This window comes from Suillus paluster (assembly GCF_016628075.1).
Source record: "Suillus paluster strain FC165 chromosome Unknown EDB91scaffold_221, whole genome shotgun sequence".
In the NCBI taxonomy this organism is placed as follows: domain Eukaryota; kingdom Fungi; phylum Basidiomycota; class Agaricomycetes; order Boletales; family Suillaceae; genus Suillus; species Suillus paluster.
In genome coordinates, this window is record NW_024537781.1 from 24414 (window position 1) to 41922 (window position 17509).

General features: G+C 46.5%; 4 protein-coding genes across 4 annotated transcripts; 2 read left to right on the forward strand and 2 right to left on the reverse strand.

The window, feature by feature from the left end:
- Positions 1 to 1456: 1456 nt before the first annotated feature.
- On the reverse strand, positions 1457 to 3432 carry EDB91DRAFT_1088700 (uncharacterized protein; the record flags this gene model as incomplete). The annotated part of the gene is made up of 8 exons (XM_041316502.1): positions 1457 to 1566; positions 1626 to 1967; positions 2272 to 2378; positions 2433 to 2651; positions 2778 to 2835; positions 3099 to 3146; positions 3195 to 3258; positions 3391 to 3432. 8 exons carry the CDS (start codon positions 3430 to 3432, stop codon positions 1457 to 1459), a joined length of 990 nt encoding a protein of 329 aa, XP_041169058.1.
- A 1065-nt stretch (positions 3433 to 4497) lies between these two features.
- On the forward strand, positions 4498 to 5283 carry EDB91DRAFT_1256829 (uncharacterized protein; the record flags this gene model as incomplete). The annotated part of the gene is made up of 3 exons (XM_041324234.1): positions 4498 to 4740; positions 4793 to 5169; positions 5220 to 5283. The coding sequence occupies 3 exons, from the start codon at positions 4498 to 4500 to the stop codon at positions 5281 to 5283; spliced, it is 684 nt and encodes a 227-aa protein (XP_041169059.1).
- An 87-nt stretch (positions 5284 to 5370) lies between these two features.
- Positions 5371 to 6853, forward strand: EDB91DRAFT_1280415 (uncharacterized protein; the record flags this gene model as incomplete). Its single annotated transcript, XM_041324721.1, has 7 exons — positions 5371 to 5503; positions 5562 to 5738; positions 5791 to 5900; positions 5953 to 6070; positions 6132 to 6222; positions 6280 to 6783; positions 6832 to 6853. 7 exons carry the CDS (start codon positions 5371 to 5373, stop codon positions 6851 to 6853), a joined length of 1155 nt encoding a protein of 384 aa, XP_041169060.1.
- Positions 6854 to 8940: 2087 nt separating this feature from the next.
- EDB91DRAFT_1177260 (rab-GTPase-TBC domain-containing protein) lies at positions 8941 to 11644 on the reverse strand. The gene is made up of 4 exons (XM_041320405.1): positions 10483 to 11644; positions 9945 to 10430; positions 9468 to 9892; positions 8941 to 9411 (listed from the first exon to the last, which is right to left on the reverse strand). Exons 1-4 carry the CDS (start codon positions 11496 to 11498, stop codon positions 9209 to 9211), a joined length of 2130 nt encoding a protein of 709 aa, XP_041169061.1. The 5' UTR covers positions 11499 to 11644; the 3' UTR covers positions 8941 to 9208.
- Positions 11645 to 17509: the final 5865 nt, after the last annotated feature.

Sequence of the window (17509 nt, forward strand, 5' to 3'; positions counted from 1 at the left end):
GTGAAGAGACAGTGGTGGTGATGGTGGAATTGATATAATGGGTGGCTTGGACAGCATTATCAGCCTTTCTTGCAGTGATATGTTGAATGATAACCCTCTTATTAATAGAGGTGGACATCCTCCACAAGAGTTTCCATGTCCAGGTGGCTTTCTTTGATAAACTTGGCCACAGTAGACTTGCATACTCCAGTTCTAGAGGAAATTTGATGAGCAGAGAGGCCAGAATAGGACAAAGAGAGGATATTATCCCTTTGAGCAGAGGAGATGGCTTTAATGGTGATTATGATCATGACACATGAAACATTCTGGTTTATATAGTTAGATATAGTTTTAAGAGTATGCCTAGAAGGATAGAGGCAGTAATTAAAGCCAAGGGAGGTCACACAAAGTACTAGAATACCTGATTATCACTGTAAAATACTTGAGTCAAAAAACTGTCCACATGAGTCATCATTTTGGAAGCCTCATATCTCAACCATATCTTGACCAATTCCCACGCCATAGTGCTCAATTGAAAGCCCTGAAGTGGTGCTACAATATGGTACCAGCATGTCCTTGAGGTGTTTGTATATTCTCACACAATATCATAGATAGTGAAAAATGTGAAAACATGCGGACAGTTTTTTGAGCCACTGTATATTAGTAATTCTACTCTGGACTGAAGCTCATTCTAAACTCACTGTCGAGGAGACTCTTTCCAATCTGCGGGAAGGTTCTTCCCTGGGTGTGGGCATGCTGGGCACAATATAGTGCATTCACCCTCAGCCGTCCCATCTACACCACTAGGGTCATGACCTCGCCCTGAGCACTTAAGCATCTTCAAGTGGCGCCACTCGCGTACCATCCTCATAAACGATTCATAATGATCCTGTAGGGAAGCTGGAGTCACTTCAAAGGTACTTGAAAGTCAGAATTTACCTTGATGGGAAGCAGGCCGGTGTTATCAGACATCCGCCTGAGTGAGTGATAGAATTCAAAGGTGGACACTTTAGACTCGAACAATAGTAGATGATACTGCTCGAGAACATGGAATGTCGCAGCAGTTTTTGGATCTGATGTTGTTGAAGGAAACAAAGATATTCAAAGCAGCTGTTGAAAGTGGCTTTCGGCTGTTACACAATCACAAAAGTCGAGGGACACTTCATGTATACCATGCGAGTTGACAATGACAAAATCATCATTGAATGCGCGACAAGGAGTAAGACATCTCTGGCCAGTAGGGTGGCCAAGCTGGATGCAAAGGCCCATGGTTTTCAGTGAGATCCACTCAAAGTAGTTACCATTCCATTTCTGCATTGATATTAGATATTAGTTTTATGACCTAATCTCCACTCAAACATGAAAATGTACCTCTAATCGGTGAAGTGGATGGCATACATGAGCTGACAAGATGCAAGCTGAGCAATAGAGTTCTGAGCCTAAACAGTCATGACACCTGTACTCTGGGGTGGGACAATCACATTCCGAGCAACACTGAGCACCGACTTTGTTGCATCTGCCTTCCAGACGGATTATTTCGCGAAGGAATAATCCTCGGTACTTTAACCACATCAACAAAGGATGATCCTGGATAATCACAGTGAGGGACGTATGAAAGGATTCGGAAAATTATAGTGTACATACACCTGCTGCCTGTTTTCTTCTTTGCTGGCCTAAAAAGTCTAAAGAAACGTCGAGCGGGAGATCATCAAATGGCTCAGGAATCGAAAATGGTGCATCATGCAGAGTCAGTGCAGCACGAGATTGATTATTGATGGTCGGTTTAGCATTTTTGGGAGGTTTAAGACGCTGCAATGTATAGCTGATGGACCCATCTTGGTGAACTTGATATTGGGTATGCTGGCGAGAGCTTGAAAGCACTGAGCAGTAAAAATTGAGCTTGGGTTTTTTCTTCCGCTTCAATGTTGCCTTAGTGCATATAATAGTCTGAACTGAGGATGCAGAAGAGCCAATAGCACAAGCAGTATCTGTAGTAGACATTTTCCATTGAGTCTGGTGTTCAACAGGCTGGTCTGAGCTAATGCTTGGTGGGAGCCACTCGAGTATTTGCACATTCAGGGTTACAGAAACATCATGTAAATGACATCATTATTCTCAAAATGACTAGTACTTGTCATTTTTGTGGTATGACGTCCTTCGGAATAACTAGTCCAAACTAAAAACTAAGTAATGCCTACATACTAACTCTAAAGCTGACGAGATGTCAGCAAATGCTACCAAACGAAGTATAGCATCAAACCTACTGGTGTCACCTGCTTGCTGCAAGCTTACATCTGATGGCACGATGGACCTTCTGTTCTCCTACAACAAGTGACTGAACAGTAACATAGTTAGCGATGTAATTGCCCGGTGTCCAAAGTTCGGTTTTCACGGCATTCCTACAACAGGTTATTAGGCGTCAAAGATGTTTTGATGAGAACATGAAAACTCACCAGATAAATGACGGAAACACTCCGATGTAACGGCCCTGAGTAACACAATAAAAAGGAGGTTTGAGATCGCACCAGGTGGGCATATTATAGAACACTCCTTGATACGAATATAGCAGGCATTTGTCTGCCATGGCGTTTGCAGCCTCCTCAAACTCTATACTGCCCTCATATACAGTCACAGACTCCACTGGTTCGGCCATGTAGGGTGTCATGATAATACTGAGCGAAATAGCATGAGTGGGTCGCGCATTAAGAGGTATTTGGGGAGAGGGGAAGCTGAAACTTTGTACTGTGGATTTTGAGTTAGCCTGAGAAGTGCCTCCATTAATAAAGTAAACCACTCACCCTGAATCTCGGGCATTGACAATGTTGTATGAGCGGTGGTCAATGCGAGTAGAGCAAACTAGTATTCGCAGTGGTTTCCGAGTTAGCCTTATGATCTGCCACCAGTGATATAGTAGACTACTCACTCTGAATCACGTTAAATTTGATGTCGTGGCAGGGTCTAGCAAACTTGATTAGACTTAAAACAGCGAGCCGATAGGGTACCGGTATTGAAATTTGATTTGTGTTGCTGAGATTTCAGACGGCATGAGTCACCGGATGCATCACTGATGCATCATAACGATTACTGCAAGTCATTAAGATCAAGAGTACAGTACGCACAATGAACAATGAAATTGTCTGTGATCCCAGCAGGGACATTGGGTATGTCTAGGAAAGTGAATGTGATTTTGTGCAAGAGCCATGACCGGAACGTACCATGAGGGGTACATCTTGAAGAACACTGGAAGAAAGATGTATAGTGGGTACCGGCATCGAATACCTGCCGCACATGAGATGTAAAGTCAGGAAGGAAGAATTATTGGAGTCGGTGTCAATCGCATAGCTCCCAGCAGTAAGGCATCTTTGGTGGCACATTAATAACCCAAGGTACATGGGGACGGCACAAACTTACAGAAGATATTTGTGTCGAAAGAACCAGCATTGCATGGAGCATGATTTTGCAGCCGCGATGTAAAGACAGGAAGGAAGAATTCTTGGAGTCGGTGTTGATCCCATAGATCCCCGGACCATGCTTTTGTAGCTGCATCTCAGTTGTTAAGATAGAATGATTGAAGTCGGCGTTGATTGCATAGATCATGTTGACATCAGCTCTTAGTTAGTAATTGCACTGCAGCTGCTTTTGGCTGATTTCAATCAACTTCAATCATGATAACGTTGGAACGAGTCATTGCTCAATAACTACTGCTGGTTCACTCATGCCTTACTGCTGGCTCTCACTCATGCCTTTTCACACCGTGTTGTATTAATCATTTGTGGTCCAGGTGAGTATCTAGCAGCTGTCCAATACAACACATGTACTTATCGCAATACTCTCCAGCTTGTTTCAACTGTTGGAATCTTCGCTCAATAACTACTGCTGGCCCATACTAGTGGTTCATGCAAATGCTGAATTCCGATATTCAATGCCCAGGTGAGTCTCCGCTTGTTCTAGGCAATATTCTTCAATTTACAACGCTCTATGTACCACAGCCTAGTGTGAGCTTTCACTGTCATGGTATCTTCTTCCCCTTTGACGATGGTTATCAGCGTCTCCCAGGTGCTTGAAAGCAAAACTCACTACACCACTGGACACATGTATCTTCAATGCAGTCTTCACGATGTTGGGATAGGATCCTAGGCACAGGTAAAGTCAGTCTTCTACGCACATCATCATCCAAGCTCACCTTGATCAATCCATAAGGTATTCAGCAACTCGAAACCGCTTGATTAGGTTCGGTTGCCTCATTACCCGCTCCACCACAAACACAGACTGGTGCCGGTACCACCATGTTTGTTTTCATTGACCTGTGGTCAGATCCTGTAGTAAGTCATCACTAAATTAGCATCTTTTTTCATGGGCCGATATTGATTTGCAATGGGCCCTGATCAGATGCTGGTGGAATGATATAAAGACGGATACGTTGTAAATGGGCAAAATCGACTATCATTGCACACAGCAAGAAAAAAGGTATGACAGCGCCTCTATTAGCAATGTACTCAACTGAAAATCATATGGCAGATGCCACAAGCTCCGTGGACTACTAAAGAGCAGTGTAAATGGCTCCAAGAACAGTTGCCAGAGTATACCGCCCTACATGGCAGCAAGGACAAGGACTACACGCTCTTCTGGCCTAAGATTCATCTTTATTGGTTTAAAACATGGCCCGAGCGAGCGATCCTATTCCCTGACATCCTTGTGGAAACAACACTAACAAAGGTGCAAGAAACCGCAGTAGGTGATGCCGAAGATGCGCATAAACTCGTAAGTCATCAAATGTGGACAATATTTGATCACTAAAGCAAAACCTTGGTAGCAATTGCAGACCTGGTTCTGTTGGCGCACAAATGTGTCCAAGAAAAATCGCGGCTTAAAGAAGGATGCATCCATCTTTGAAGCTGCCCTGCTACCAAAGTCACGTGCAAAATTGGTCGAAGAAATTTACATGGATATGGTGTACGACAAACAGATCAAACCTCTTGTCAAGGCCGAACAAGAGGCAGGTAATGTAACTACATCTGGTTGCCACATAGCGTTGGGCCGAAAATTTTGCAAAGAGCTTCTAGAAGATGAGTCGGATGAAGTTAAGCAGGAGGTCAGAGAGAAGTATAACAAGCAGAAGAAGGTAAAGAAGGGCAAGTCAAACCACGAAGATGATGACGATGACGAAATTGATGCTGATGCTATTGTGAAGTAAGTACTAATTAATCTTTATAATTTTGATGGTACTCACAGGCCTATAGAGGTATTGACGATTTACCAATCATATGCCAACGCTTTGCACGCCTTGTCAAGAAAAAGACTTGATTTATAGTCTCCTTCACATGCACTGGACCGGACCCAAGGCACAATTGGGACATCATAACATTATCATAAGTGCATCAAACCATAAACATGACTACCAAGCTTACCTTAGTTAGGTGTCATCCATCAGAAACCCCCGCCGGAAGTAACTTTGCTCAATTATGCCCTGACAAGGACAACACCTTCCTTGCCGAATATCAGCAATATGCTGAATTAATCTTCCGTAAGCTAATCCTTATTTTCTAAGTCTCTATAGACTTACCCTAACACTTGACCATCAGCTGCAAATGAGCGCAACCCACTCCTTGAAGATGTCACAGGGGAAGATGAGACTAAGGAGCTTGAGCGATGCGATGGTGGTGGAGAAGCCAGCGAAGCACTGGCAGAAGAAAATGGAGAGGATACTGGAGAGAACGACAAAGGATCGGCTGATAATTCCATGGACTGGGATTGTCCAGGTATTTATATCGTTTCGCATCTACCTAATGCAAGCTGATGCATCAATGACAGGCTTGGCTAGTTCCTCGACCGGACTCAGTGATGCATCAATTACACGCTTTTGTAACACAGAAGCCAGCATCAGTGATGCACCACTTGATCATTCTGGATTCTATTCTGAGGTAAGAACCTTTCGTTGTTCTCTACTAAGCCATCTGACATTTTGCGGCACAGGCACAATCTGATGCATCACTCGAACAGGCCCCCAATGCATCACTTGCACAGGCCCTGCCTGATGTATCACTGGATTGGCAGGTGCCATCCTTTTCCCATGCCGAACTTATGTCGATGGGTTTTTTTTGGTACCTGCGGCACCGCGCAGGACTCATTTCCTTCGGCATTTGGCTCATCAGCACCCTCGTTCACTGACAATACTATTGAGGGGTTCTATGATGCACAATACAACACACACACTTGGAATCACGGTACCCTTGATTCACAGAGGTGGGACATGCCTAGTCTGAACTCTTTCTTAAGTTCCCTGATCTCTGCTGAGTGCAGCACAACCACACCTGAGCAGGATGGTGTTGACGTCCTTCCTCAATTTACTAGTCAGGATCCCATTCTTCCAGCAGCAAATCTTCCTTCTCCAAACGAGGGTGTGCAAGATCTTGCCGAGGCTCACACTGGCACTGGGCTTGCTAAGTCTAAGCGCAAGTGTAAGCCAAAGCCTTCAGCTGCCAAAGTCAAAGGCAATCCCACCATGGATCCCACCCCTGCCATCGCACCTGCCATCACATCCGCGAACGCGGCTAAACCCAAAGTACAACCTCTTGCCAAGTCTGGTATGATAATGGAGATATCACACGCTGCCGCAACTGCCCTCGATACCGCCACTACGACACAGAATCCCAGGCCTGCAGTCAATTCTGGAGCAGCTCCACGTGCTTCCAAACGTGTTCCGATCAAATTGAGGCGGAATGAAATCGCTGATGCCATTGGGTTGGGTGGAACATCGACAAAGCGTCCCAATAACGCAACTACGGAGGGTATGATTCCTACCAAGTATGTCCCCGTTATCTTAGTCTATCCTCACTTGCTCAATGGACACAGGAAAATACATACGAAGGCATGAGCCTATGTTTTCTTGTCGTGATCGCAAATTTACTTGTCAGCTCAATTTGTTTCATTTCGTATCATACAAGTCTCGGAATCTGCTTCTCTGCTTGATCTATATTGTAGTTCTATGAGTAATAGTCTCTGTTTTCATCGTATCAGTGATGAATGAATATAGTTGTGTCGTGTCATCAATGTAATCACTAAGTATATTGCAAGGGTGGAATACTGTGATGGGGCGAAGTGTGATGAAGTTCGAGGGCACAAACTAGTACATTGGGTCGAGTCAGTGTGCTAGGGAAACATCCTCAAAGTACCTCGAAGGCATTGTAATTTGGTAAGTATAATTGATATGGGGTGCGCTCTGGGTACCATTCTGGGTGGACTCCCTGTCTATATCTTGCTGATCTGAGGCGCTCTCTGCAGTCCACCCTAGCCCACCCTATCCCATGAGTCACTCTCTGCAGCCCACCCTATCCAAAGGTGTGGACCCATGCCCTGAGAGTGGCTGCGCCCATTAATGTTTAGTTCGCACATGACTTGGAAGGCGGAGTCAAGGGATGGTATAGTGGTAAGGGTGGTTGCACACAGCTGTGAGCCCAAGGGAACCATGCGCAGCACATGGCAGCGAGCAGGCGGCAGGATATGGACCTGGGCATTGTTATCAGGTACAAGGACTGCAACCGTTGGACAATTCCTGATTGTATACTGACAAGGGTGGTGGCACACAGCTGCGGGGCTGCAGGACGGATCAGTGCGCAGCATATGGCGGCTAGCAGGTGGTAGCGGGTATTGTTGATCGAGTACAAGTGCCTAAGAGTGACTGTGGGACGATTCCTAATTTTCAAAATATCAATCGGATTTGATGCATCATTGATGCATGATGTGCCATCAGCTGTAAAGCATCAGGATGCATCGTTGATGCATTACTGATGCATTGCTAATGCATTACTCCATCCAAGAATACACTGCAGCGCTGATGCATCATTACATCCCTACAATTGCAACACCATCTTGCATCAATATGACAATAGGGCCTGGCAATCACTCATTGGCTTCTATACATATTTTGTTGCCCGAAGCAGAACAATAGATTTATGCAATACCTTATGTCTTACCCTACCTCATAATGCATAATTGATATGCAAAGGTTATGCATTATGCAATATGCATTATGCATGCAATTACATGGGAACGCCGTCGGGATCCTCAAAAGTCTATGCATTATGAGATTTATGCATTATTACCATATGCATTATGAGCATATCAACTGTAATCTGAATGCTAAGACTGCGCTTCTGTTGCCAAATAGACTATGTGCGTGGTTCGGATTGAACACTGTTCACCACGATGAGATGGGACAATGTGGCTTTGTGTCGTAGTGTCCTAGTATGATGATGTCTATGATACAGTGTTCGCCCTGAATCTGTCAACCTTCTCTGATTAAGCCTCGGAATCGACCGTGGGACACTTCTCTTCGTCCTTGTTGCCCATGAGACCCCTAGTCCACCGCTATACGTAGTACGCATGTCATGTGTATTAGTTCTGCTCACACGTTAAGCTATGATAAAACATATATCCTCGCAGGTTGTCTAAACGTGGAATCCGTGCATGAGAAGCAAATGAGAGGTAATGTAAATGTCATTTCAGCACTCTATGGCCTGTACACCGACTGTCATCCATCGACAATAAAAATCAAAGTGTTTCGAGCAACATACTTCAAGGCGCAATTCAAAATAGCGCCGCGTCAATGCTGCTTCTGTATGAGGATACCCTGGTGACCAAGATTCAAGAATGCCCGTGTCACGGCCGTGGCAGGCGCATGGCCCGTTGTCATTGGCTTGCTCCACGCTCGACCGGCTCTTGTTTAAGCCTCTACCAATGATCAAGAGATTCTATGATGCTAGCGTGAATGCTGTTTTCGAACTTACAGATTAATCTTGACGAGCAGCAGTTATAAAGCGCATGAGCACGGAACTGACGAGTGAACGAAAAAAAACCGCGCTTAGCTTGACACTGGCCCATTACTCGCACCTGTTGATGGTAAGAGTCACATCATCAACCTGTACTTAGTTGTAGATCCGAATTATGACACCCAGATCCTATGCCAAACGTTAACGAGGAGAGGTTGGGAGAATGAAACCCCGTTGGCGTTCATAAAGATTGCATTTGCATTTGATTGGTTCCATTAATGATGCGAAAAATGGCAGTGAGAGTGAGTACAACGACAGTGATGCAGTCGCAATATATACCAAGCGTTCCAATAATAATGCAAGATTCTGATATCAAGACAAAGAGGGATATGATTAAGGACGAAAGCAGCATCAAAGGAGGGGGTGGAGATAATAAGCCCGAGAGAGGCTGGGAGGTGACGTTATAGAAGCGCATCGCCATCCTTGCCAGACGCGACCAGCTCGGTCCAGTCCAGACGCCACTGCGCCATCTGTGATCGCAGCTTTTTGTCGCCGAGCATGCGTTCTATCCAGGATAGAAGCGTGTCGTCGTCTTCGGGTACGAAGAAAGAAGAGAGAAGGGAGAGTATGGTCTCGAAATTTGCGGAACTGGATGTGATGTGATCTATTGATTGACGTCAGAATATGGTTTGATGAAGAGATTAGATTAGAGTGACATGCCTCGGTAGACCCATACGATGGCCACTGCCACGGCGGTGAAAAGATCTTCTCCTTCCAGGAGATACGCGTCCCATAACCGGAGCTGCGTCTGGAAAGGGACGGAATTGGCGAAAAGCGTGATGTACCACTTGGTCGCGTATGAAGTCGTAGAGATCATGTGTTTCTTGAACGCAGCGTACACGTCCGGCATCTTCGATTCCATGATTCGTTCCTGGACATAAATGGCCTGCAACAATCCTGGAAAACCGGGGGAAAAGATGGAGTGCATGTTGTAGGTATCGTGTAAGCGGGAAAGAGCAGCATAAACTTTTTCAGGTTCGAAGTAGCATAGCAGGGTTGCTGCTATAGGGCCCATGCCCTGCACATAACCACATTGAGAACATTGTAACGAGAAGGAGTGCAGGACGTGGAACAGGGACCGTTGTCTGGAGTAAGGGGTTCAACCTTGGCAAGATCAAAGTAGGAACTGATACGTACCCTAGTCCGTACCGCGTGCGAAACAGGATATGACCGCTGATCGTTCTTGGCACATCCAAATCGATCTGAATATCGTAGCTCGAGGGTTTCTCCAAGTCTTGCTGATAGCAATCTCCCAGCTTTTCGATCGCCTCACGTCCGGATTTCGAAAACCGATTCATGAGCACCTCCCAAGCTGCCCTTCTCCACCTATCAGGGATTCCCTTGTATACCCTCTGACGAAGTTTGTGTGCTTTCGATGGCTTGACAATCCACGATTCTATATTCCCGCCACTGTCTCGACTCAGGACTTCCAGCATCCTGTCCCACTTGGCAACCCGCATCTGTTCCTTGAGCGGAGATGAAGCTGCGGGCAAAGAGCTGACGGACACAGCATGGCTCGGAGCTGACTTTGAACCAGCCCTGACAGGTGCTAATCGTTTGAGTAGAGGACCAGATGGAAGTCGGATCAGTCGGTCATGAGATGGTACGAAGAAGAATCCATAGCTAATGGTAAAAGATGAGATTTGAGAGGACGTGCTCCCCGATCCAAGCTCACCGATCTAAGCTTGACAGCACGTTGAGCTCTTCAGCTTCAAGGTCTCGTGATCTCTCTGAAGGACCAGCTAGAGCAGCCTCCGCACGTAGTTCACTTCCTCTACTGGCACGGATTCGTGCGCGTGTGCGCTCCACGCCCTCCTCGTAGCCATCACCCCTGACACCAATCGCGTTCAGGTGTGCATAGGTGCTTCGCACGTGGAACGCGTCCAGGTCTTCACCTTCTGCCAGCGAGGGGACGAGTGAGGTTTTGCTAGAAGGACAGCTTAATTTTGACTGCTGTTGTGTGGTGGGAGAAGAAGATGGAGATTGAGAGGGCGGTGGGATCAAAGAAGATGTCGGCTGTGGTGGGGTGAGAATCAGAGTAGGTTCAGGGACAGGTGATTCCGTCCTTCTCAGCAGGGATGGTGGACGACTATGGGGAGGCGTAAGATGTGATACAGGAGGTAAAACGGCGTCTATGTCAGTTGAAGAACTACATGAAGTGAGATCACTTTGGTGGCGACTTGGTGTGAGAGGAACGCGCTTGGAACGTGTAGGAAGTTCTAGCGTGTCTCTTCCATGAGAAGTAGTAGCATAACTTGGAATTGGGGATGGATAGGATGAGTGGGCAGAACCATTGGATGTAGCCGATGTCCGTGTCCGATCGTGAGGGTTAGACAGCTTGCTAAAAGGCTTCATGTCTGAGGAAAGGTCGATATAAGTGGTGTCGGTATTGGAAACATATGAAGTTCGTTGATTAAAGAAGTTACTGTAGGTGAAGCTGTCCCCCAAGGTCAAGTCAAGTTCCTTGGAAGGATCCTCGAAAGTAGAAGATGCAGTCCAGCTGGTTTGTGCTTCGTCGTCGTCACCGTACATGGAGTAGATTGTGAAAATAGCAGTTTCTGTTGAACTGCGTTCTCTGTCGGTTGATGAATCAAGTTCAGGGACTGATGATGCTCTCGACGAAGGCGATGACCTCGGACGACTTGGTAATGGTTTCGGCAGCGCAAGGGTGCTCGACGACGGAGTCTCCATAAAATAATTGGCAGACGAGAAAAGAACTTGGAGAAGAAATTGGTAAAAGGGAATTGTATTGAAGGAGCGTCGGAGGAAGAAGCTTGGGAAAAGACTATATAGGCCCTTTGAGCACTCTGGATGAGAGATTTCAATGAACGCCAATTAGGCAAGTCTTCTCTTGGTCCGCAACAGCCTCATCGCTGGCATCCAGCTGGCATGGCAATTTTACGGTAACGTCACATAGCCAATCTCACTCCTAGCACTAACTAACTACTTACAATATTACCAGCTAGTTCTTGGCTAGTAATTGCCAGGTTTCAAACAATGATCTTGTATCCCTTTCAGGGCTTGGACCCTCAAAGCCCGGTTCCATGATTAGATCAATAACTTTAACACGGCCATCACGACGCATGGAACCTGCATTTACATAGTCAGTGTGAGCCGATCTTGAAGTGTTCTTCCTACAGCCGTTCATGTGACCACTATTGATAGAGCTTCCCACCGGTAACTTACTCGAGCTCGTGGCCATGCGGGACGACGATGCCGCAACGTTTCATTGTCAGTTAATTCTCCTCGAATAACTCCTTCAGATCGAGACTTATTGAAGTTTAAAGCTGTTAATCACAGTCAATTGGCCAATCTAATAAAATAGGTATTCCAGCGATGATGAAAACATGTGATGACGATGGTATAGTTATCTCCATCCAATCATGATTCCATCGTAGCTTGGACTCCACACGTTCCTATGCTATCAAAGTATTTATTGAAACTGCTCCCACCAGCTGCAAAACGAATACGTGGCAATGACATCAGTTCATAGACCGCTTACCCTGCAGTGGTAAGTAGACATTCAACTCACGCTGGCAGCCTGTACTTTTGCCAAAAGCAATCGGGGGCGGGAGAAAAACGCCCCCACCCCAAAATAATCGGCACCGGGATACTTTGGTCAGTTTCAAGTTTGTCACGATCTGGTATGAACTCACCTAGCACTTAGAGTAGCGCATCCATAGAGGGAACGACTATCTTCCTTCTATTCATCTACCTGGGGAAGACCAAGCACCTCCAGAGAGTCATCCACCTAAAGCGAGGTCGTCACGGCATACAGAGCGAAAACGACACCCTGGATTGCAAGTCACTGTTGAGAAGAATGCACGCTTGTCGATGAACGTTTGAACCAGCGGACGGAATCCCATATACCAACCCAAGCATTTATTGCACATCTCGATCCCTTTAAACAATAGGCGCTCGGTTTGAGCAGAGGTCTTGTCCAATCCCAATCTCAAGGCTCAGACTCCGTATGATCCGCGGAAACGCTGCGCTCCGTGTGGCACTGATCATACCTATCCCGGAATCGGAAAGCTCGACGGTGTCCCATTATCTCGGCCAAGCTCGTGGCGCAAGTCACCAGGTCAAGTCGCCCAACCCGGACGCCAAATATGCGGAAAGGATACTACAAGGATAAGGTAACAGAATTACCACGCTGTTTGTGCCAAGTCTGTGCCATTGCATGCCCTTTCTGACCTGATCTCAGCATTGTTCGTGAAGGTGCGGCAACATTACTCTTTGCAACTCGTTGCTTCATGCTGAGCATTGAGTTAAATTACTCTTTAGAGTCCCCGACGGTACCTTTCCGATGATGCCGCAGTCAGCGCCTGAGGTGCCGGATACAGGGTAACCGCCATGTACCGCGGAGTTTTATTTTGGCGCAGCGGTGCCCGTCACGATGCTATGCTGGAAATAAAAGACACCCCCTGACCGTCCAGTTCAAAGAGCTCCGTAGCACTGACATACTGCTTTTGCTTCGAAGGCTCGAGTAACACCAGCCATGCACTGCATCGGACATAACGGTGACGGTGATTGCGGCCCGTATATCTTCTAATCAAAAGTAGGATGCGCTTATTTATCAGTAGGATGCTTTCAGTCAACTGGTCTTTTTTTTTTATGAAGTATTGTCATACAATGATCTCATCGTTGCTGGACCTGCACATGTTCATCTGCTATCAAATCAACTCCCAACTACTTCCGTGGCCCGCTAAAACGATCGATGAATACGTGGCGATGATATATAGACTGCTTGCCTCAGTGGGGAAGCATCGGCCCTTCATCCAACGATTCCATCGTCACTGGAACTGCGTACGCTCCTTCACATCTCACGACTGCTTCTGCCCGCCGCTGTTAACACGCAAAATGAATACGTGGCAAGACTGCTTACCCCAGTGACAAGTGACGGCCATATTCTATTCCGCGCTGGCAGCTTGTATTTTTTCCAGCGGCAATCAGGAGCAAGAGCAGAAAACGCCGTTAACCCTGAAATATTCGGCAGCGGGATGTTTTGGTTAGTTTCAAGTTTTTCATGAGCCACCTAGCACTCATTGCGGAGTTTACACGGCGTCGCTGCAAGAGAGCCATCCACCTAGAGGGACACTCTAGATATTTTTGGGAAGAGATATGAACTCCCCTAGCACACATCGCATATTTGCACAGCGCCCAAGGGAGCAACTATCTCCCTTCTATTCACCTACCTGGGGGAGACTAAGCGCCTCCAGAGAACCATCCACCTGCAGCGAGTTCGCCATAAACGGTGCAGAAGGCAACAAGCAATATAGAGCAGAACAAGGACAGGACAAGGACAGAACAAGAGCAGAATGAAGAGACGCCTTATAAGGAAATTGAGCCACGTGGACCCCCTTTCCCCCTGCTGAAGGATTTACATATTGGTGTCTGGAATCTAGATCCTTTGTATCGCACGCCTCTTGGTAGCATTTAAAAGCGAGTGGTCAAGCTTACAATGAGAATACAAGTCTGCGTCGTAAGCACTTCACTCATATTCTGTGTTCAAGTGTTTTGAGATTTCCTCTATCCCAAGATCTCCATTGCTCGAACGACAAGAAGCGAAATTGATCAACTCAACTCATCAACAAACTACTAGTAAGTCACTGTCGTGCCATCAACCATACCCCACTGATGTGAAAGCAGAAACACGTAGTTCACTGTCGCAACATGCCACTCACTCATAGACATATAAAGACGACCTACCGCGCCGGTGAGTCATGTGGTTACATCCAGGACCCAAACTACTCTTACTCACGCATTGATCAAACCTCCCACAGCCTGAGCAGGCGTCACTGGCAAACATTTTTTGCTGTCAAAGCAGCAACAACGGCGAGGACAAAGGAGAAATGCATTGTTTGTGAGAATGTGATAATCAAATAAATCTGAAGACCCCTTGCTTTCTATGTGCTGAATGTTATTCGTCATGGTGATGTGGCAAGAACCTATCCACCTGAAATCCCCTTTTGAGCAGATGCATATCTGCAATTCCAGCAGATTGCCACCTAAGATTAATGCTCTTGGCAGAATGCTGCCATTCTCCCAATGGCAATTGCCAGTAGTAGGTTGGAGGCCGTTGGTAGAAGTTAGCAGAAATTCCCGTGAATCATAGTCTTACTGACGAAAAAAATGCAAGGTCTTAAACCTCGTTGGATCTCGTCGACTAATCCTTTTCATACACTCTCGGTCGAGCCGACCGAGATTCTGTTATAACATCTGGCTATCAAAAAAAAATTCTACCCAAGTCACGTTCAGGTCCTATCATAGCCATTACTGTCACATGTATCCTTTTCATTCGCCCATCTGAAAAACGGTCCATGAATACGTATTAGTTCTTAGACTGCTTACCCCAGTGGGGAAATAACGGCCTTCATCCAATGATTCCATCGTCGCTGCAACTGTGCTCCTTCATATCTCACAACTGCTTCCACCAGCCGATTAACACGAAAAATGAATATCAGAATCTATCAGAATACGTGGCGAGACCGCTCCAGGCGAGGGGCGGAGTGGCAGCCGCGTAGCACCGTAGCTTAGTCAGCCACTCAATGTCCTTCTCGTAGCTCCAAGTTCCGAAACCATTTGTTGCCTTGCTCGCGACCACGCAGGCACACACTCCACCGCTTACCCCAGTGGCAATTAATGGCCATTGTGGTATAATCCCCGCTGGCAGCTTGTTTGTTTTCGACGGTGATCAGAAAACCCCTTGACATATTCGGTACCGGGATGTTCTGGTCAGGAATTCAAGTTTGCCATCATGATATGATATGAGCTCGCCCAGCACTCAGAGCGGAGTAGATAGCAGATTTCCACGGCGTCGCTGCTAGAGCGCCATCCACCTCTATAGTATCGAGGTTGTTATAAGTAGACGGCCTGGAAAGCGAAAGAGTGTTGCTGCCGCTCTGGATATTTATGCGTGCTGGAAAGGAAACACTCTTTGGACGATGGACCAACGAACGGAATCCCATATACCAACCAGAATGTTTATTGCAACTCTCGATCCCTTTTAGCTATAGTCGCTCTATTTGAGCGGGAATCTGTCCAATTCGAATTTCAAGGCTCTAGTTCCATCATGATACACTCCACTGACATGCTGTGCCCCGTCGCGTCTTTGATTAATAACAGAATCGGAAAGCCCGATGCGTCCTCCCATCATCTCGGTCGAGTTCATGGTTCCAATCGCCCAATCCAGACCTAAGACGCCAGTGGTGCTGAAAGGATGCCACAAGTAGACTGACGTGCACTGCCTGGCTTGGCTTATATCAAAAGGCTTTGCCTTCGTCAATATGTGAGCGTCTTGCGTAGACGCTTAGGCTAGGCCAGGCCAGACTCGGTTCAAGCTAGGGCTCATCACCAAAATCGCATCGGTCGATACTCTGCCCCCTCCGTCATTACAAACCCTTTAGCTTTGTGAACTTCCTTCCCTCCTGCTGAAGGATTTACATGTTGATATCTGGATCCTTTGTAGTATCGCACGCTCCTGGTAACAAAACACAGACATTAAAAGCGAGCGTTCAAGCTTACAACGAGAATACCAACGAGAATATAACACTGCGTCGTAAGTACTTCAGTCATATTCTATGTATTCAAGTGTTTGATTTTCTCTGTTCCAATATCTCCATTGCTCGAATGGCAGTAAAATTTGTTCAGAAGCGAGCGCGTTGATCAACTATGCAACAAACTATCAGTAACTCACTCGTCGTGCCACCACCATACTGCACTGACGCGCAGAAAACACGACTCACTGTATTCACTGTCGCGATACGCCACTCACTCATAAACATATAAAGGCGACCTACCACGCCGGTGAGTCATGCGGTTAAATCCAGGACGCAAACTACTTATACTCACGCAAATTTTAACTGACTTGCAGGCCGAGCAGTCGCTAGAATATACGCAAAAGAAGGGACATTTCTCACTGGCAGCGTCACTGGCAGATATTGATGCTGTCAAAGTAGCAACTACAGCGAGGATAAAGGAGAAACGCATTGTTTGGGAGAATGTGATATGAGGTGAAAATATCTGAAACCTTGGGACAGTGCTTTTATATGAAGAACCACCTGAAATTCCCTTTCCAACGATGATATCTGCCATGCCAGCAGATTGCCACCCAGGATCTACATTGTGAAGCAAGGTCTATTGGCAATTTGGTATGTTATCACCTTGCGAAACAAGGTCAATGTCAGCTCGAATCCGCTTATCGGCAACAACTTCAACTACTGCAACGAGTTCCTTCTGCATATTAATGTCCCTACTACCCTAGACACCTCAGTGGGATCACGTGTAATGGAAGTAATATTTTTTTTTGCAAAGTGCCTTGACGCGACGCGCATAACCGAGTCGCGTCACGTCAGCCTGTTCATCGGAGCTATAAGTAGCATGTCCCTTGATGTGTCCACCCTGGGTTCGGGCTTTGGATGATGGACCAACGAACAAAATCCCACACAACCAGAATGTTTCTTAAGCAGTAGGCGCTCGATTTGAGGGCCCAACTTGAAAGGTCTGTCCAATAATATTCGAATTTCAAACTGACATGCAGTGCCCCGTCGCGTCTTTGATCTATCCCGGAATCGGTAAAGCCTCAATGGTGTTACATTATGGCTCCAATCGCCCAATCCAGACACCGAGGATCATGGTAACGAAAGGATGTCACAAGTAGTGACGTGCATGGCCTGGCTTGACTCCAAAGCTGGGGCTGGGGC

Coding starts and splice junctions, on each gene's coding strand:
- EDB91DRAFT_1177260 (XM_041320405.1), bottom strand. CDS start 11,498: ATGGAGACTCCGTCGTCGAGCACCCTTGCGCTGCCGAAACCATTACCA. Junction 9,893..9,944: donor CGCACGCGGTACGGACTAGG/GTACGTATCAGT, acceptor CCCTTACTCCAG/ACAACGGTCCCTGTTCCACG. Junction 9,412..9,467: donor CATCGTATGGGTCTACCGAG/GCATGTCACTCT, acceptor GTCAATCAATAG/ATCACATCACATCCAGTTCC.